Below are 21,243 nucleotides of genomic sequence, written 5' to 3' on the forward strand. Positions count from 1 at the left end.
GGCTGTGGTGCACATTAGAGGACATTAACAATAAATTCAGCATTTCTATGATGCGTGTTAAAAATGTATGAAAATTATATTTGTACTCCTGCAACAAAAGTTTTTCAACCTTGAATTTAAACAGACTGAATTACAAAAGTAAACAAATAAATTAAATCACTAACATGTATTTACAAGCATACATGTTCAGTCTCTTCCTTGCAGCATAGAACAAGTTTTGATGAAGAGGTAAAAAGCTTACCTTCTACAGTAATATTCTAAAGCAGCATTTAAACTGGAATTTGTTTTCCCACATTTATTTCAGAACCAGCAATTTATTGTCTAGATACTTTATCAACTTTTTGCTTTTAAGGCTTTTGCAATATCATCTATAGGAGATTTTAGGTGATGTGGTGATTTGTAAAACACATGTCCTTTCATGTGTCTTAATTTTACTAATTAAAATATCCTTTTCATTCCTCTTGTTTTTCCTTGGGAAGTCATTAAGTATTCACTAAGTTACTGGGGGCAGCTTCAGAGAGCTGTATTAGTAGAAGTTGTAATGACAGCTTTTTGCCATAGGATAAACAGTGGAGGATAAACAGTGCTTTGAGGATAAACAGTACTTTGAGTCCAAAAAAATACATTTTATAGGTGTTACATTTAAAGTGTGCTGATATTTCTTTCTGCAGAATAAATATGATGATTAGAAATTGAATTTAGATTTATACCTGATTTCATTGTAGTAGAAGATGCATTAATTCTAATAGGAAAACATGCAGTTATAAAATGGTACTGATAACTCAAAAGAAAGTTGCAAAATGTCATGAACAGTGCTGAAAAAATCAGCATTGCTATTGAACTCTGGAAATTTACCTTGGGTTTCATCATCAAAGAATGGTTTAGGTTGGAAGGGATCTTAGGAATCATCTTGTTCAAACTCCTGTACCATGGGCAGGGACCTTCTACTTGACCTGGTTACTCAGAGACTCATCCAGCCCAGTCTTGAACACTTCCAGGGAAGGGACAGCCACAGCTTCTCTGGACAACCTGTTCCAGTTCCTTACCACCCTCACAGCAAGGAATTTCTTCCTGACATCAATTTAAGGCTATTTTCCCCCTTGTCCTGTCACTGCATGTCCTTGTAACAGAGTTGCACTCCAGCTTTCTTGTAGGCTCCCTTAGGGTACTAGAAGGTGCTGTAGTTCTCCCAGAACCTCCTCTTCTCCAGGCTGGACAGCCCCAACTCTCTCAAGCCTGTCTTCATAGCAGAGGTGCTCCAGCCCTCTGAGCCTCTTTGTGGCCTCCTCTGCACTTGCTCTGGCAGGTCCATGTCCTTCATATGTTGGGGACCCCAGAGCTAGATGCAGTGCTCTGGGTGGATCTTGACAGTGGAGCAGAGGAGCAGAATTCCCTCCCTCCCCTGCAGCCCATGGGGCTCTGGATGCAGCCCAGAACACGTTTGGCTTTCTGGGCTCAGAGCTCACATTGACAGCTCGTGTCCAGCTTTTCACCCACCAGCACCCACAAGTTCTTCCTCTTGTGTTCTTGGGATTGCCCTGACACATGCGAGGACCTTGCACTCTGCCTTGTTGACCATCATGAGGTTCGCATGGGCCTTTCCCTCATGTTGTACTTCATTGCAGTTAAACAGTTGATAAAAACTCTGCTTCATAAGTGACTAGCTACACTCTCTAATTTTTGTACTTACTGATTAAGTAGGCATTGTCATTCATGATTAGGAAAAAAATGTAGTCAAGGTCCCCTAAATAATTTCCAAAAAGAACTATGCTTTAAATTACTACAGAGAATTACCACTTCAGAGACATGTGATGTGAATCTTTACAGTTTCTTCAAATTGTTATCTCAAAATTTTTTCCAGGTAGGATTTGTCTATATATCCTAGATTATATTCACCCTTCATTATGTATGTTACTTGACTTACCTTTAATATTTCCTTTTTTTCCATTATGTGTTAATAAACAATGAGATATTTCTACATAAATTTGCTTCAAAAGAGGTAGACAAACTTACTGGAAATTTTATGGGAGTGACTGACTGCTTATCTCTTGCCAAGATTTCTTGTCTCACATAATACTCTGGTCATTGAAATAGCATTTTTATTAGAGGTTTTGCTTAGTTTATGAAGGCTAGATACTAAAATTGCCTTCTGAGCTTAGAACTTGGAATCAGCTTGAGAGCTATGTCATTTCCAGTTATTTTTGCATCGAGTTGTGAAATTTCTGCTGAGGAGTGATTTTGAAGAACTTTGATTTTTCCAGGATGAGCTGAGGTCTAGAAAAGGTATTTCTGAGAACCAGTACCTTAAGGCTGGGTTGGTTGATTTGTTTGGGGGTTTGTTGGTTTTTTATTTATTAACTTGGAATACAATTTTCAGCATCATTCATTCAAACTCTGGATAATAGTCTGTCAAATTTTGTGTGCTAATTAGCAATAATTCCCTTGGGAGATAGTACTGGCTTGCAAAGTCATGCTTGAAGACTGCATTAAATTGCGGGAAATCAGACATTGTGTCTGCCACATATTTTCTGTCACAGTTGCAAAGGCTGTGACTGTTGCTTTGAAACCTGCAAAAAAGTTTCAGGTGGGTCAGATCAGATGTAAAAGTTACTTAGGAAGAATTGAGCAATTTGCTAAAATATTTTGTTCCTTCAAGGCTTGCAAAGCAAACATTTTGTTTGTGAATCTGTATGCTGAATGTGAATAATGGTTAATTCAGCAGTTGAAAGGCATTGTATGTAGTAATTTTAGAGAAGGGTTGTTGCAAAAGGAGAAATCTAAACTACAGCTACACTCTGATTAGGCAGATAGAAAAGTTAGATACTTGGTTGTGTTTCTCCGTTGTCATCTTAGACAACAGTATGTTGCAGGGGTTCCATACTGTTGTCCCCTTATCACAAAAGTTTCATACCTCCTTGGTGTTTTCTCGTGGGCAGCTCCTCAGAGCACTGACTTTTTCTTCTTCACAAAACAGCCACTGACTCCAGTTCCCTTCTCACCCAGCCACCCCACTCTTTTATAGCATCTTCTGCTCATTGGTCACAGCTGTGGCCTGTTAAAGTCAGGCCTGCTCCTAATCTTTGTTAATTGGCCCAGCAGCAACTCCTTAGGGGTAAGATTACTTTCTACACTATCTTTATTTTCTTATATTCTATCCCCCTCTATTTCTCTTTCAACTTCTTCATCTGGTTGTGGAAAGGTTGTTTAACCAAAGTTCTTCATATTTGTCAAAGCAAGAGTAGGAAGCCTATGGCTCATATTGAAAAGCCCTTCAAGCTGAAAGCTGAGTCTTGTACAGGTCCATGAATTCATGAATTGAGAAGAATAAAAAAGACTTCATTGCATCCACTAATCATGTAGGAAAAAATGTCTCTGTCATTATAAATATTTCTAATTTTGTTTTGAAACCCCCTTCCAATTTGAGATGTTGAGATACTCATTTCTTTTTGCAAGGTGCTTTTAAAAAACCTCTGGTGTTTTTTGTTTGGTTTGGGTTTTTTTATTTGTTATTTACAGTAAGGGATCTTTTAAAAAATATCACTATTTACTGTACATGCTAGCTGTCTTCAAGCAAGTAACTTACCTTCTGCGTTCTATCAAAGTAATGCATGAATAGAATTAAAAGCCAAAAGTAAAAACTACAATATGGAATAGCTTTGGGAGTCTTTAGTGTAGACATAATTAATTGCATAGTTTGATACCATATCTCAATTACTGATGCCCTTTAACTTGAGGTGACCTTTTCTAGCTGTATGTACTCTTGGTGTATGGTTATGTGGTTAATTGTAACTTACTTGGTCTAAAGATTGAGGCTAATCTGAACTTGTGGGGAAGTTTTTGCTTTGTTGCTGTCACTGTCAAGATTAGAACTTTTACTTTCCTTGGGGCCTTCCTCTTAAAACCTCACTGCTTCCTCTTAAAATGAAAATGGAAAAAATGACTACTAGAGTAGGAATTCAAAACCAGAGTATTCTGCAGTCATTGAAAATACTAATTTTGCTAATATAATGTTGCTCTATGGATTGTTTACACTTTGACTTCTTGAATAGGGAACCTTAGATTTTGGGATTTTTTTTTTTCCTAAGTCTAATAAAGTATGTTGTCTCAATGGTTGAATTTTTTTTGGATTTGCTTTGGTTTTGAGCAAATTAGGTACTTCTGTGTCAGCTGTAATAAATACTGCAGCCAGAGAAAATAAAGTGCATAGTCAACTTGAGTCCGTAGATTTTTTTTAATTGGGAGGGCTTATCTCCCCCCCTCCCCCCCCTGCAATATTTTGGTCGTCATGGTGTCCCTGCTTGAGTGGGAGATTGGAGAAGATATCCTCCAGAGGTCACTTACTTCAGCATCTGTGTTTTTCTGGGGAAAAATGTGGTGGGATATAATGTGTAACTTCCTGGATGCATAAATACAGTAGTAGTTCTCTATTCCTTCCTTCTCCTTCAATGGGTAAGGATTTGGGGGGAATAAAGAAGGGAAAACAAATGTGTGTTCTATGTCTTTGGTATTTGTTGTCATGAAGTGTTTATCTCTTTGATACTGAAAGGCCTTGTTCAGTTGCAGAGGTGGTGGCAGTTTGCGGTCCTGTCAAATTTAAAGTGACTTGTTTTCTGTTGTTCTTTGTGTGGCATACTGAAAAGGAGAACTTTAGAGAAATATCTGCATGGGCAGACCAATTTATATGCAGTAATGGGATTAATCATGGACAGAGCTAAATGATAAGCATTTGGAGCAGGAGAAAGACAGGTCAGGGAACAGTAAGTTTGTGTATTGTGCCTTCAGTCAGCTAGATGCTGTTTTCAAATGTTCATAAATGTTTTGGGAAGTGTATCTGTCTTCCTTTAAGTTATTTATCCTTGTGCTGTCCTCTGCATCAGCAGAAGCTGAATTCCATAACAAAATGGGAATCCCAGTTGGAGTTACTGCTTAAATTTATCTCATTTTTCCATCTATCTCCCTGGTCTGTATAAGTGTACAGCCGTATCTGCACATCCACCTGTCTGAGCAACTGAGCTGTAACTTTCTAACTCTGTGACTCAGCCTCATCCTTGGGAATTGTGTAAAACTGATGAAACAGATCTAAAGGAATAGAACAAAACCACACTAGAGTACTGTGTTGGTTTTGCATTGGAGCCACCCATGGAAGTGATTTTTTCTGAGAGGAGCTGCTGAGAGCTTCTTCTGTGTCTGGCAAAACCAATTGCTGGTTAGCTTTGAGAATAAGCATGTTAATTAAGCCAATTAAAAGCTAGATCCACCTTTTAAAGTTTTGAACCTGCTTTGCCTTCCTCCTAATCCTATCTCCCAGCAGGAAATGAGTAAATATATTCTAGTGGGTCCACTGGCGTTTGGCCAGTGCTAGACCCACCACATGTACAAAGACCTTAAATTTAAAAACATCCATTTTTGATGTGGGAAAAAGGTCAGCAAAAGAGAACTCGTTTGGCTCTTTAATTTCATGGACTGTTCAGAAAGGTCTTTGGCCTTGTCTCTTCCAGCCTTGTACTTTGAGGAATTGTTGGGAAATGAGGAGGTAGCCATGACAGACGGGCCATGTTCTCTGTTTTTCGAAAAAGTCGGCAAATGAAGTGAAATTTTTTTCACCACTCCTCAATTCTCAACTCTTTGTGTCACAGTTTATGATCTGCTCTGCTCTTTAGGGTGAAAGTAAGCTCTACTAGATTGACTAGTTCAATATTGAAATGTTGTACCTAATCTTCAGTTTTCTATGTTCTGTGCACTTTTATTATGATTGATACATTTGTACCAGAAGTTCTGATAGGAAATGCACAATGTGTAACTTAAAATTGTTCTTGTTTCTTGGAAAAACAAATGTGAAGCTAGTTTGTAGGTGTATTATTTGTGTTCAGCTGAACTACTTAAAAATGTATGACTTTGTTCAAATAATTGGAAATAAAAGCATTGCTCAATCCTTGTCTACATGACAGTACTTTCGATTTTTTTAATGCAAATGAAGAGAAGCCACTTTAAAGTGGCTTAGTTGAGCTACATTAAACGTTTGAGTTCATATTCTCTTTTAGAATTAGTAGCTTAAATTCAGTTGTTTTTATTTTACTGTAAAATAAAGTTGTATTGAGTGAGCTCTACTCAGGTATGAAGAAAAATTCCAAACTGGATTCAGTTAGTTAAGTTTGTTAAAGAAAAAAAATCAGATGCATGTTTTAGAGAATGTCTATGAAATGGAGATTTTCTTCAGAGTAGTGTGCTTCACTGCACTTGTTTTGTACTAACTGGGTCATGGCATTCCTATCTACATAAATAATTACCTTTTGTTTTGCTCTAAATTATGATTTCTACAAGTGTGTTTTCACTGTTGACAGCTGTTCTATGTTTCTTTGTATTGCTGCAGTGAAGGTGAACTGAGAATGTTTAAAATGGACAGGCCACACATTAAAAATCCCCATTTTTTTTTTGTCCGTAACCAACATAATTTCATCTAATTGTTCTTGATTGAATGTATGTTTATGCCCTGGCAGAAGTTTGAAAACTTTGGAAGTTGCAAAGCTTAACCTTGATGGAGGCATGAGCTTGCCTTAGGCTGTGAGCAGCTTTGCTAAGTACTTGGTGCATTTCCTGTGTAGTTTTTGTTTCAACTTGTAGTATCTGCAGGCTATCAAGAGTAAGATGTGGAAAATGGTCAGTAAGGTCAAAGAGACACCACTTCAGAGGAATTTTTTTAAAATATATCCCTCCTTTCAGTACAGTTGGTGAGTTTAACAAACTTCTGTTGTGTTTTTGCTGCAGCTGTAGGAGAACCAGCAGCAGCAACAGAAGTTCAGAAGTACGTAGGGCACTTTCATAGGTAGCACTGTGAACCCATCCCCAGACCTACAAGGACCAAATACCAAAAACAAACACCAAAACAATATTTTTCCTAGCTGCTGAGAGATGCCAGATTGTTACTGTCTAGCCCAAATTGCTCATGGTAAGCTGGTCTTCATTTGAGCTTAGTTCATTAGCAGTTTTTCCAACACAATATATCTAGATGTTGCATGCACTATGCTTCAGGGTTTATTAATAACCTTTTAAATGTGTTTGATTTTTTTTCTTCCCCAGCTATTCTTCATTTGTTTTCTGTTTTTCTTTCATTTGTGCTGTTTTTGAGCTCATTGTGCTTCAGAAGTTTAGCTGACCAGAGTGTGTGTGGAATTGGGAGAAAGGACTATCTTGGCTGACTAGTGATACAGTTTCACAGGCTTATTTGTAACTTCTTTGTTTATAATGTTAATAGGGATTGAACTAAATAGGGTAGGAAGATAATTTTTAAATGCCATAAAGGAAAACATCAGGGAATCCTGACACTAATTGTAGTTACAAAATCATTGAGCTTTACAGTTTTAGCATTGCTAGGTTGATGGTGTATGTTCAAAAGGCTTATGTAATTCTCAATTTTAGAACACATACATTAACTAAAATCAGCTATCAAACATATGAAAAATTTAATCTCTTGAAGTCCTTATGCAGTTACTGTATTTATTAGACACTAACACTGCAGTTGGGTTTTTTAACAAGTTACCTTTGCTCTTGTGTTCAACCTTTTGAAGCAATATGTTTTTGCAAGATTAGTAATCTTAATTAAACTGTTTAATTCCATTGATTAATTAGGGGGTTTTGTCTCTTAGATGTTAGCATACTTTCCTTTGGAGAGTATATATTCTGTATGCTGCATAAACAATATATAATACCTCATGAAAATGAACCAAACAGAACAAATTTTCAGTAGGGAATGCTATAAAATGACAAAAATAATTACATTGCCATAATTGTGCAAATGTGTACAGTAGGACAGTATAACCAAAGCTCTTTGTGTTTCTGCACACAGTCACTAAAATCACCACTTAATTTAATAGTTTTCTACCTATTGATCATTAGTCATCTCTTTATCTGCAAGTTCCTCAGCCTAATAATTTTGGAAAGCATCAGCATCAGCAAATTTCAGTTATTATTAGAAGGGCTGGAAGCCTCAAGACAGTTTAGTTTGTGAAAATTGATTGTTGAATAGAGGAGATTCTTGTGTTCCCATTGAGAAAGAGGCTGTAGCATGTGCTGTCTCTCTTCATCCAGCAGCTGAGACGTGTGGGAGTGGATTTGATATGAGAGAGGGAAACTGGATATGTTACAGAGGGCTAGTTGAGAGTCTTTGCATGGAGGAACTGCTTCATTGTGTTTAGAGCATGAGGGGAAGTAATACAGCAATTCAGAAGAGAAGCGTCTCAACTCCCTTCAGTGCTGTGTAGCATCTCTCTTGTATGTGGGAGAAGTTAAAGTTAAAAAACAGGCAACAAGATGAATATTCCGGCAAACAACGTATCACTAATCAATATTAATTATCGTATGAGGAGGCACTGGTGTGTTTTTGAAATGCAGCTCACTAAATCTCTTTATATAGAATTTTATGTTTGTGTTTATTGTGGATTACTAAAGAAATTATATACTGGTGAATCTGTTTTCTTAGTGTATATGGAACAAGTTTGGAGGGATTTTAATTTATTTTCAAAGTCATAAAAGAGGCAAAAATTGTGTGTCATGAAGACTTGTATAAAATCAGCAGCTGCCTCAAGAGATTAATTTCATACCAGTTTTGTTTTGTAAAGGTTACAAAGCATCTGAGAGAGTTCAAGGGCAGAAATGCAAAATTAAAAATTGGAAGAGACTACTGTATTAAGTAGGTTTTGGTTCAGTGTTTAATCACTAGGCTTTTAGTCTGGTTAAGTTCCAGCCGAATAAGAGATCAAAAAGTCTTTAAAATACAAGTAAAAGTCAGTGTTTAGGAAAGGGCAGCACTACTAACAGCTAACATGAGACATTCCAGAAAGTTGGAAAAAACCAAGCTGCTACTTCCTCCCTAATACCTGTCACAACTATTTTATGAATGAAGATGGATATTGCAACCTAAAATATTCTCCATTTGGCAGAGCTGACTTAAATGAACTCTTTGATTTGCTTTTGCTCTTCTATACATCCCTTAGCTATTTTCTTCCAATAAAGTGAACTGTATCTAATATCAGCCACTGATACGTGCCTGAGCAAGTGCAAGGGCTGTGCTTACTCAAAAGAGCTTTGCTTTCTTCATTGGAGTAAAAATTGCATGTGGAAAACATACTGCAGATGAGAAATAAGTGTATGAGCTGCTGAAGTAGGTTGACGTTTTCCCTTCATGTTTGTTTCTCAGTGATGGTTAGTATCATGACTGCTCCACTTCACAAGGTTTGCATGGTCCCACTTGTCAAGCCTGTCCGGGTCCTTGTGGATGACCCCTTCCCTCCAGCTTGGCACTGCATCACACAGCTCAGTGTCAGCAAACTTGCCATGGCTGTGCTCAGTCCCACTGTCCCACAGATGCGGGAAGCTGCACATTACTTATAGGCATCTGTTCTCTACAAATGGCCTGGTCTGAATTTGGGCATGGTCCAATTGTGTCAACTCCCTTTATTTCTTTCCCCAGGAAGAGTTTTTACAGGTGTAGAGCACAATTGATGCTTACCCTGGTAGAAATATGTGTGCTCCTGCATTAGGGGGTGTCTTTGGCTGAATCCACAGACCAATCTTATTGTGTCTGTGCTTTCACTGCTTGTGCTGGGATTGCTCTTCTTGTGTATTGTGGTGTCACTGACACTGATATCGCATGGGCAGGAGAGACATCAGTGTCACTGTTTATCAAATCAGAACAGCAGAGCCCAAAGGAATGTGGTAGTAATTGCAGATTAAGAAACTAGCTGCTTTAATTTTTTTCCCTAAAGATTGCTTTATATTTGTAAGCAACTTACAATTGTATAGTATAGTACTTTTCACTAAGGGTTTTTTTCTTACCATGATTGTAGTTTGTGTTGATATGAGCACCTACTATAGGAAAACACATTATGCTAATACTGGTTTAGAAGTTGTACTAGGTAATCCTTATCTCAAACTTCTTCATTTTTCACTTGTTTTGTCTGCATCACTGTTTCTGCTGTCTGATCACTTTATGAATGAAACATACAGATTCACTAGTACACACACATACACACTTTTCCCTGCTTGCACCCTCCCTTTTCCTTTACCTCCACCCACATGCTGCAACCACCTCTTTGGCTGTCAACTTAAATAAATATACAGTAGTTTCATGTTTTCTTGTGTTACTATTTTAACCTTAGACAGCTGCGTCGGGCAGCTGATTAATAAATGTTCACTGTTCATTTCCAATGCTGACTTTTTCTGAGATTGAATTAGCTTTAAATGCTTTATATTGTAAATGTGTATGCTTGCCCTTCCCCAGATACTTAGGTATTAGATTATGTTTTGTCAACTATATCTCCTTCTTTAGTACGTTTATGAAGTATTTTTGAAAGCATTTAGTTCTGGAAACTTAGTGTCACTGTATAAAACTGTAGCTCTGGAATAGAAACCAGAAATCTGCCCTCTTGTGGATAAATCTGTCTGATGTACCTCAGTCACAGTATCTTAACTGAATGAGAACTAAAGGGTATTAATTTAATCTCTTTGTGATTCTCATTCTTTAAGAATTTTTTAAGGATAGTTTATGGACTGATAGATAACAGAGATTTGTGTAATAACAAACAAGAAAAGTAGTTTATTGCAAAATGTAGAAGTTTAAGACTGAGAGACAATGATTCATAAATTTGTAATTCAGGTTTGCTGATATAAAAGAAAAGAAAATGTCCACTCTTCATCTAAGTTATGAATTAGCTAATACATACTTGTACTAGTTTAATTTTCTTATGCAGATGAGAAAAAGTCAAGATCATGATGCTGTGGTTATATCTCTATGATGTTATTCAACATATAGGAAACTGAAACTGCTTTTTAAAGTATTTTAATGCTAAATAAATGTTTCATAATCTAAGCAAAATAAAACAAGACTATTTGAAGTACTTTATTTAATAGAATGTATTTTAAAAAGAAAAGTATAGGTATTTAATGTCATAACTTTTCTTTAAAATTTAATTTTAGTCCACCTTTTTACTTCTTGGAAAATGTCAGGTCATTTACATATAATACATTGTTTTAAATCTGAAGATATAATAAATTAAAGAATACCCTGGAGAATGAGAAATGAAACATTTAAATGTACATAGGAAACTGCCCAGTACTGAGATTGGTTACTTATCTGTGCTTTGCTGCTGAGCCTTTTTGTATTACTGCATAAACAGATTTTTCCTTTTGTTTTGTTTTTTACTCTTCTCATGCATGCACACGGCAAAGCTGCGGAAAACCTGGTATTTTTGTTAGAGACACGACAGTTTCTCAACCAAGGGGAATGTTTCATAAATGCAGAGCTTGTACTATTATATGATAACCAATAGTCAGAGTCCTCTCATAATTTAATTGATAGTTAAATGCTGCAATATCTGAAAAAATACAACTGCATTTTGTTTCTATTTCTTATTTTTACGGGGTAATATTTTTTTTTTGTTTGCTTGGGTTGTTTGGTTTTCTTTCTTTTTATGCTTGTAGTTTCTCTTTGCTGGATGTCAATGTCTGTACTTAAATTGTTCCCAACTTACTTTCATCCTCTCTTCCTCCCTTAATTTTGCCTTTGCAGTAAAGGGTAATATCGATAGTTTAAAAAAAAATTGAAAAAAGGGAAAAGGGTAATTTACAAAAGTAACACTTTAAATTTGTACATATTAACCACAGCCTAAACTTTTTTTGTACTACTTTCCTTGCTAAGTTGGCTTGGCTTTTCTATATTAGTATATATTATCATGATAACTTTATTCTGCATTATTCTTTAGATATGCTGCCATTTCACAGTTTTCCTTTCACTGAGAGATTCTTTGTGTTGCTTCCTTTGTGCACTGCAGTTCCTTCCTCCCAAAAATGTCTTCTGTGGTAACGATTCTTTCTTATAAAGAAACAAGAGCATAAATACCTATATACTAAATATACAGGACCTCATACATTTATATAGAATGGATTTCTTGTACTCTTTCTGAACTGCTACACTACATTGGTTAAAATACATTGGTTAAAAGCCTTCTGCTGCAGATCTTTGATTTCCTTAATTCAGCTAATATTTCATTTTTTCAGTTGAGGGGTAAAAATATTACACTATTTTTAACAACTACTGAACAATCCTGGCAATGGAAAATTTTTAGATATTGAAAATGATTGTTCTTATTGACTAATAGTAAGCTGCTACAATAGTACTTTTAACTCTTTTTATATTTGGGGAATGGAGGTAGGGGAGAAAAACCCCAACAAAACTTGTCTAATAGTCAAGCTGTTGTTATATGCTGTACTGATGTTCTATATGGAACAACTTACACTGTCTTGAGCTGTCAATCTTTATTCCCCTAACTGCTTGAGATTTTAAAATCTTAAAATGAATGGGTTTTCTTATGTTCTCAGTAGCATCAAATTTGAGGTGTAGTTTTACTGGTTCTTGGTCTCTGCTTCTGGATTTGAATCCCGCCTTGTTTGCCAGTTTTATAACAGATGCAATTTTGCCCTCAACATGACAGATTTAGTATTTGGACCCAGATATGACTATGTGGTTTCTTCATATTGTGTTTGTTTTGTGAACTAATCCCATCACTTAATCCCATCAGTCTCTCTTTCTCTCTTTGTTTACTCTCATCTGTTTATTCATTTCATCATGCTTACAGAAACTTCATAATGTTAGAGATGGAGTTCTTGAATTGCCATGCTTAACCCCCAGCTGGTGCAGGCAGCCACATCCTGTCCCTTCTGTAACATCTGTACAATCCATCTTTGCAGTAGTAGTGTTGGCTATCTCTACTAATGTAAGGCTGTTGGAGAAATTGGCAGCTCTGATGATGAAAAACTCTGTACTGGTTTTCTTCATGCTTGCATTTATGTGCCCATTTATTGTTGTGTTAGCATTGCTCTGTGGCTTTCTTCCTTTGTAGCCTTCTTTGACTGCCTTAGAGAGAGCAACCACATCCCCTCTTGACCTTTTGTTTTGTTAGTTAAACAAACCAACCCCTTTTACTCTTCTCTTACAAAGAAAGTTTACTTTTCCCCTGCTCACTGCACTTGCTCCACTCTGAGGTCTGGACTTGCCAGGTTCAGGTTCTTACCATATATCTGTGGAGAAGGTTTCTAATTTTAAGTGTGTGATTTTGGAGGAATTATTCCTGTATAACGTCTCTGTAATTTTCTTTATTATGGCAGTAATACTTGTATTAGAAATGAACTTGAATTAGGAGTTTCTGTGTTAACAGCTTCCTCATGTGATGAGGAAGTGAAAGTGAATAGACTTTTTTTTCTTATATTTTATTGTTTCTGTGCTACATAAAAATTTCCAATAATACTGGCTAGTGACGTGGCCTTTCCTTTGATGCAGTTTCAGTCGGGAGAAGTCATCAGACATGACATTTTTATAGTAAATACAATTTATGTGTGAAGGGTGTTCTTTAGTTTCTAGGCTTTCAGTGAAAACTTGGATTTTAAAAGTGTTATCTCCTGTGGGTTTATTGCTGCAGACTCATTATCAGACTCTTTTAGCATATTTTCTTTGATTCTTAAAATTTCTTTTTAAGAATTACTTATTTGTGGAACTAGGCAACCACTGAAATTCTGCATATATTTGTATTCATTTAGGGTAAAAAACCCTTGGGTATTGAGTAGTACTTGAAACTGTTCTGATGGAAGTTTTCTCCTGAAATAAAAAAAAAACCCAAGCACAGCAATCCACACAGAGTATCGGTCTGTAGCATTTTCCTTACTGCCTATATTTCTGTATTGGCAATGTACTGTATTTTTAATTTTAAAAAAGTAATTTAGGTCAGAATGAGACTGTGGCAGCTGTGGCAAAGGAAGTCATCACTGTCAGTTCTGTTTAACCTCAGTTTTTCAAAGAACATGCCGTTAGGGAAAATTTGAAAAGGTAGTTTCACTGGCTGATGAAAACTTTGAGCACAAAAAGCCTTGTAACATTTCTTTTCCTTGTCTTGGAGTCTGTATGTATTCATAAGCAGTGGTGCTTTATATATTGCCATATGTTGCCATGTTGGTGTGGCATAAGAAAGAATGTTACTAAGAAACATTACTAAGGAAATTATAAAGATCGCTTGATTCGTATGTATTTTATATGCAATTATCAAAACCTATAAGGACCTAGTGGTTTGTACGTATTTTATATATAATTCTCAAAAATGTAGGCTTGTAAAGTAAGTAAATTTCAGCATTTCAGTAGATAAGAGAAATGCTTATGTAAGGACTCTTTACTATTTCCCAGCCTGTCAACACAAACGCCTGTCTGCAACAGGCAACCACAAATCAAATTCCTTTAATGTCTTCAGAAAAATCATGCCAATTTCACAATATACTAGGGGATTATAGTGTGTGATGTTTGATATTTTGGAACTGCAGTTTTTGGGTTTCTTTTAGCAGTGTGGGCTTCCTTGCGTTTGGGATCTTTATAATTAGTGAAATCCAAGTGAACTAATTCCTTTTTCTGTTTTTGAATATAAAATGTGCTGTTTTACAGGAAAGATATGAGCTAATTCAGTGGTGGCAAAACTTTGTTTTTTCCCCAAGAGGAGTAATTAGAATTTCTGGTAGTAGTTTGACCATACAGAGTTATGTATTGAAGAGATATTGTCAAATCAATTTTGAAATAGCTACTACTTCTATAATGTACTTAGATTTTGTATTTGTCAATATGTTTGCTTCTTTATTTTTGAATCTGTAAATTACTCCTTTTAGTTTCACTAGTCTCTTTATGAAAATGCCTCCTTCTGCAACACTGGGAAGTGAATGTAACAGCTAATTACTTAAACTAGTTGTGCATTAAGTGTGATTACACTTCAGCATGAACTAACAACAGTTAGAAGTTTTGTTACCAGTTTTTCAGTCAGTGTTGAATAACCTGAAGGATTTTTTTTTTGATTGCCTTCTCTTGCATCTTTTTTTGATGAAGAGGTTGCTTCTGAGACCAGAAGAAAGCTTGCCCTTTAATTTGCTAATGCCACTTGTTACTTAGAATCTGCACTGTTCTCCCCACTCTTGAAAAAATTTACTTAGTATGCAGCTAAAGGTAGTATGGTCTGTTTCATTTATGTTAATGAATGTAAAATTTTTAAAAAGTAAACTGAGAGATTTTATTTGGTTTTGTTCTTTTTGTTTTGTGTTTAGTGCTTGGGAGATGGGAAGTAATGATAGCTGGCACCTGAACTGAAATATCTGTGTAGGCACTACTCTCCCAGAACTTCAGGATGAATGGGGATATGCCTCATGTTCCCATCACTACTCTTGCAGGGATTGCTAGTCTCACGGACCGTAAGTACTCTTCTTTTTCTCATCTTTACTATGTTTTTTTCTACCTCTTTGGTAAATATCTGCATTTTCAAAATTCTAAAATAGTTTTTACTTTTAAAGTTCTTACAGTTAAATCTGTTTAAAATTGTCATTAAATATGTTAGCCTTGTTATTGCTTTAATTGTAAAAGTCTATCCAAAACACCCATGCATATTTAAACATAAAGTGAAATGCAGGTTAAAAAAACCCTTAAGGGAAACCTGAAACATAATATAGGAAATCATTATTTGTTTGCAGCATCATTTAGTAACATATCTGAGTACCATACAAATAAAGAAAAATATATTAATGATAAAGTACTTCTAAAACATGCATCCCATCATCTTCACTAAAAAGACAGAGACACGGGGTTAAACTGATGTGCAACTAATCAAGAGAGTTGTAGAATATACTGAGTATACTTTGAAACTAGTTCATTAATTTTGAGCTAGTTAGTAGGGGCACAGAATGACTGCTAGAATAAAAATAAGCAACTGAACTTGAGTCTTTTTTCTTTGCTGTTCAGCCTGCAAAGGGATCATGTAAAGTGTGTATGCTGACTATAAGTACGTCAGGAAGAAAAAATGCAAGGAAAGAAAAATAACTATTTACCTTACAAGCTGATATTGACACAAAACCAAATCATTATAATGTGACCAAAAAAAAATTTCTAGTGAAAACTAACAGGAGATTTATTATTCTGTAGTGAGGACCTAGAACAGCTATTGCAGTAAGAGCAGCTGGGACAGAAAGACATCTTGTTAATGTAGTGTAAGAAAGATTTTGTAGCTCAGTTGTCTGTCTGAGGATAATTGGACTCAGTGACCTTAGGTGCTTCTTCTAAGCACTTCTGTTGTTACACTGTTGAAAATTGGAGGCTTTCCAAGAAACACTGGAAGTATATATCCAGCATTTGAATTCAATTGCTCACAGTAAAAAAGGCAGATGTTTTGGAGGAAAAACCCACTTCCTGTACTTCTGGTATATGCTGAAGTATTGAAGTGAAAGATGCAGGTTATGTATTTAAATGTGTATCTATGTATGACCGTATCTGTCTAATATCAGACCATCAGGATGCAAATAGTAGGTTTCTGGCTATGGACAGTTTTCCAGAATTAAGTGTTTGCAGGTAAGGTTGTTTAACTGGTGGAAATCACTGATCAAATTCTGGTGCAAGAGCTCCTTTAACAACTGAACTGTAATGGACAAGGCCAGTTGCCCTGAGAACATGGATGATATGATGCCTGAAGGCAGTAGAGTAGGCTAGCTAAATTGACACTAAAACATAGTCAATATGCTTTGCTGATTTTGCTAATTTTTCCAAGTTTCAGGCACATTCAAGGTAATCTGCTGCAAGTAATGAAAGCTATTGATATTAATATATTACAAACTTTTATTTGAATTGCAATTTATTCCTAAGTACAGCAATTATAAGGGGTAAAAATGCTGGAATCACCCCACTTTTTCAATTTCAAAATACAAAAGAATCAAAAAATATATTTCACTTTGATTGGGGTTTTTTTCTGAAATTGTTTGTAATGGTTCAGTTAAAACCTTGATCTCAGGGATGTGATCAGCCTGGTAACTTGCAGTTACCAGCTGAGAGTAAGCTCAGAGTCAGCCAAGCTGACTCTTACCAAACCAAGAGTCAGCTTGTTTTTCTGAACCAGCTGAGGTGGCCTTACTCTTTATCTAGCCTTTTGGCCTCTCCTGGCTTAACCTCCTCTGGTCTGTGTAACTCTACAATCATCTGGTCAAACCTTCTCATATGTACACTTCCTTGTTATGTCTTAAGATCTAAAAATGCCCTAAGAAATTGAAATGTGCTTATAATCTGATTGAAATAGTGTTTTCACTAAATCTTTTCATAAGATTTCTCGTTAAGTTTTTCTGACTGAATTGACATTTCAATCAACACACCAACCAACAATACTAGGGCTGTCTTGAGAAGATGGTTTACATAAGAATAAATACAAGAAAAGAATAAACTGTGAATTTAATTAGTGTGTTTAATTGATTGTTGGGTTTTTTGGTTTTTCTGATGAGTTGGGTTTTTTTTGGTTTTTCTTTAAAGACTTTATAATAACATGGTTACATTGATTAAATATTGAGATCAGAGTAGAAAACTGAAATCCTCAATGCCCTTACAGTACTTCATGTAACTACAAAAATTTTGCATTTCCTTTTTTTTATCCATGCTTTTGCCTCCAGGAGAAAGGTGCTATAACGTAATAAAGAGCTTAATATTCTGGAGTGTTTAGATAGTCCAGTTATGGGTATGTGAGTGGGGATGTGTGTTTCTTTTTGTGAATTTAAGAATTAAAAAAATTCAGAAGTGTTCCCTGTGTTTTAAATCTAGTTGTCGAGTTTTCTTTCTTAATCTCGTAAGAGAGTAAGGGGGTGTCCACATTTGTGTGTTTGTGTCTCATGAAATAATTCTGAAGTTCTTCCTCTTTTCTACTAACAGTTTTGAACCAGCTGCCTCTTCCATCACCTTTACCTGCTACCACAACAAAAAGCCTGCTTTTCAATGGACGGATAGCTGAAGAGGTGAACTGCCTTCTGGCTTGTAGGGATGAAAATCTGGTTTCACAGCTCGTCCACAGTCTCAATCAGGTGTCAACAGATCACATGTATGTATTTTGAACTTCTACATCAGATCACCATCCTTACTCTTTGAAATGAAAATTTGCTGGATTGAGAAGGATGTTTGTGAGAATATGAAAATTAGAATGTGCAGGTTTTTCCTTAGGCTTGCTTAGTAAGTGGCCGCAATATAAGAGTCAAATGTTTCGTTCAGACAATGTTAATAATTGTCCCTCAGGCCTTATGTGGAGTTATTTTACAGATCTAAGGCTTATTCCCTTCTTGGTAGGTTAGAGTGCAGACTATGGTGTTGATTGGGCAATACTAATTTGCATTCAGTATCAGTCACTAATGCACACAGACAAACTGCATACCCAAGAAAATTTTTGACACCTGATTAGGTGTCAGTTCTGATTAGGTATTGAACTTAAGTAGTTTAACAACTGAGCCATCAAGTATGCTAATGTGTTCTCTTTTTGTTATTTTTTTATTTCTCCCTGGTTTCCCTTGAGTTGTTTTATGTTGACAACACTGTCGTTTCCTTACCTGTTTTGTTAAAATGGAAGTAGCTTTTTAAAGTCCTCAAAGCATAGAAGTGAGTGCACAGATGCATTTATAGAAAATCCATTGCATTTCTTTATGGTTCAGAGGGAATCCTGTGATCTCAAAGATATGCCAATTTCCCCTTTTCAAAATAAAAAGATTTTCAAAGCATTGGGTTGAAACCTGAATGTTACACAGTTGAAACCTGAATGTTATACATTCATACATATGTTATTTTCACTCCTACAGTAATATGTTCTTGGTGTTATGCCAAGTGTTCTTTTGTAGAGATGACCACAATATAAAAATGGGCCTAAGAAACTTCTTATGAGAATCTTAAACTGACAGCCACATATATGTAAGAGCTTAGTAACAGAAAATAATTGGCAGGACTTGCAGGAATATTTCTTCTGCCGTTCCTTAAGGAAGAGGGTGAAAAAAACTAGAGACAGGAAGCAGTGCTTTGCAGACTTGATTTTTCCTATATTTTAACAGTAAATTGTCTTCTTTCATTTTGGTTTTGGTTTTTTTTTTGGTTTTTTTGGTTTTTGTTTTTTTTTACTTGACTCATAGTTTCTTATAATTTGAAAATGCATTTGCCTCTTTATTTGCTTACTTCCACAATTCCAGAGAGTTGAAAGATAACCTTGGCAGTGATGATCCAGAAGGAGATATACCAGTCTTGCTGCAGGCTATTCTGGCAAGGAATCCTAATGTTTTCAGGGAGAAAAGCATGCAAAACAGATACGGGGTACAAAGCGGTAAGGATTTTTGATTATCTATTGATTAATTTTATGTTGTTCTGTAAATCTAGGTGACTGATACTAACCACAAATATATATGGAGCACAGTGGTCGTATTTATGCCTTGCCTTGTGTTTGATATTGATTTAAAACTATGTACCTTAACATCTTTTAAGAGCAATTGTATAGTAAAAAGATGGAAAATAAAAGCTACCAGGTATTATTCTAAAAAACATTTCATTTCACCTCAAAGTGTAATCTCTAGAATAAGTAATTGGATTTTATTTTGAAACAATCTTATTTTGAATTTTTTATGCTTTCATATGTTCATATGTTCGTCTTGGTAAATAATTGAAGTTGAAAACATATGTGTTGATCTTACTGAAAATCTATATGATTATAGTGTATCACTGCAGCAAGAGTTCTTAACTGTTCTGGAGTAAGGAATAAGGTTGACTGAGGCATCCTTAATAGCTCCTCCCTGCCATTCCTCATCTTAGAAACTTGTGGTGCCCTACAGCTCTAAGCTGTTTATGCATTTTGGGAAACTAAAACCTTATGCATCTTTCCATAAATGTCAATTACTTCAATAATTATTTTGCATTTATGCAAGAACTCAAGTGCACTTCTGCGTGTAAAAGGAAAAAAACTTCACACCTGCACTTTTTAATATGAATATATATCTAACTGAAAAATCACCTGTTGTTGAGCCATCCTAGTTAAAGCATGTATGCTGCTGTAATACGGTTTAGTTGTACAAGAATTTTTATGTAACTTGTAACTTGAGTTATGATTTTATGAAGTGCATTCTTTTCTCTTTGGTAGGAATGCTAAAATGGATTTATGCATATTGCTTTTTTACAAGAAGAAAAATTGTTGTAAGACTGGGAGTGATATGTAGGGAATCTCATTCTAGTAATGTTTCTACAAGGATGGTGTTTTCTGTGCTATGTAGTAATATGACAACAATGTAAAAAGTAAAAGACACTGTAGTGCTAATGGCCACAGACTAATTTCAAATCCATTTCAGACCCCGTGTTTGGGGCTTGTTTTTACTTCTTTTTCATTACACCATTATCACATATATAGGTACTTGTCTGGAAGCTTTGGAAAAACTGTTTTTTTGTTGTTGGGGAGTGTTTAGTTTAGTTTTGTTTTTTTCTTTCTTTTTTTTTCTGTTACATTACCTGGACTGGGCCTTCCATGTCTTGCCCCTGCCCCTGCTGCCCATAAGAGAAAGAAGTGAGAGCTTTCCATCATAGATTTAAGTTAATTAGGGGATTTTTTTGAATTGTAATAGAAAATTAATTATATGTTTTCTGTCATTCTTTTAACCCAGAAACTACCACATTTGTGATTCAAAGCATGTTTTAAATTAGGGAGGAGAAAACAAATAGATATATTTTTTTAAGTCCTTAAAAAGAGCACTCTGTACTTTAACCACAAAATTGAAACTTTGTCTGTATAGTTGTCTTGGTTTAGGGCAAACTGGGGAGAAAACCTCTAAAGGGGTTCCTTTAGAAAGCAGATTTAAGTGGCCCCTCTTCTAACTGGTTTGGGAAAAGATTTCTTTGCAGAAGAGTGGAAAAAACCTGTTCATTTAACAGGTAAAGTATTCACTAGCATAAAGAATGAACAATATTAAACAATAAAATTTCTTGCTGCTTTGAAGAAATTACAAACTCAGAAAGTTCCCTTTGTGGACTGTACCTTGGCTTGCTTTACTTTTTATTAGTCTTTCCAGCAGTGGATCCAGTGTCTTAGGCCCCAGTGGGCTACAGGCATGAACTCCCAGTGCTCTTTTGGGTTTTTAGTCTAGAGTAGGTTTGAACAGTTCTAAGAAAAAGAAAACCATATTCTAGGGAACTTTTATGCCTTAGCTAGATAAAAACTGACTAAAAGCAAAGGAGAGCTCTGTCCTGCTGTCTCTTTGTGTTGCAGATAACATAGTCTAGGAGAGAGGGATGCAGAGGAGCAAGTGCAGTTTCTGATAACAAACTGTGCTTCTTTTCTCTCCTCTTTTGCTCTCAGAATCAGTCTTAAAGGTGCAAAACTTATTTCTGGGCTAAACAGACAAATGGGAATA

General features: G+C 35.7%; 1 protein-coding gene across 4 annotated transcripts in view; it reads left to right on the forward strand.

The window, feature by feature from the left end:
- The window catches only part of NIPBL (NIPBL cohesin loading factor), a 148,567-nt gene that overhangs the window by 34,301 nt on the left and 93,023 nt on the right, over nt 1-21,243 (forward strand). For all 4 annotated transcript variants that reach the window (XM_036402628.2, XM_054517809.1, XM_036402631.2 and 1 more), the window contains exons 2-4: nt 15,124-15,267; nt 17,753-17,918; nt 19,045-19,175. In XM_036402628.2, the coding sequence (XP_036258521.1) occupies nt 15,204-15,267; nt 17,753-17,918; nt 19,045-19,175 (361 nt within the window). In that variant the 5' untranslated portion in view covers nt 15,124-15,203. The remainder of the gene's footprint in view (nt 1-15,123; nt 15,268-17,752; nt 17,919-19,044; nt 19,176-21,243) is intronic.

This window comes from Molothrus ater, chromosome Z, assembly GCF_012460135.2.
Source record: "Molothrus ater isolate BHLD 08-10-18 breed brown headed cowbird chromosome Z, BPBGC_Mater_1.1, whole genome shotgun sequence".
Taxonomy (NCBI): domain Eukaryota; kingdom Metazoa; phylum Chordata; class Aves; order Passeriformes; family Icteridae; genus Molothrus; species Molothrus ater.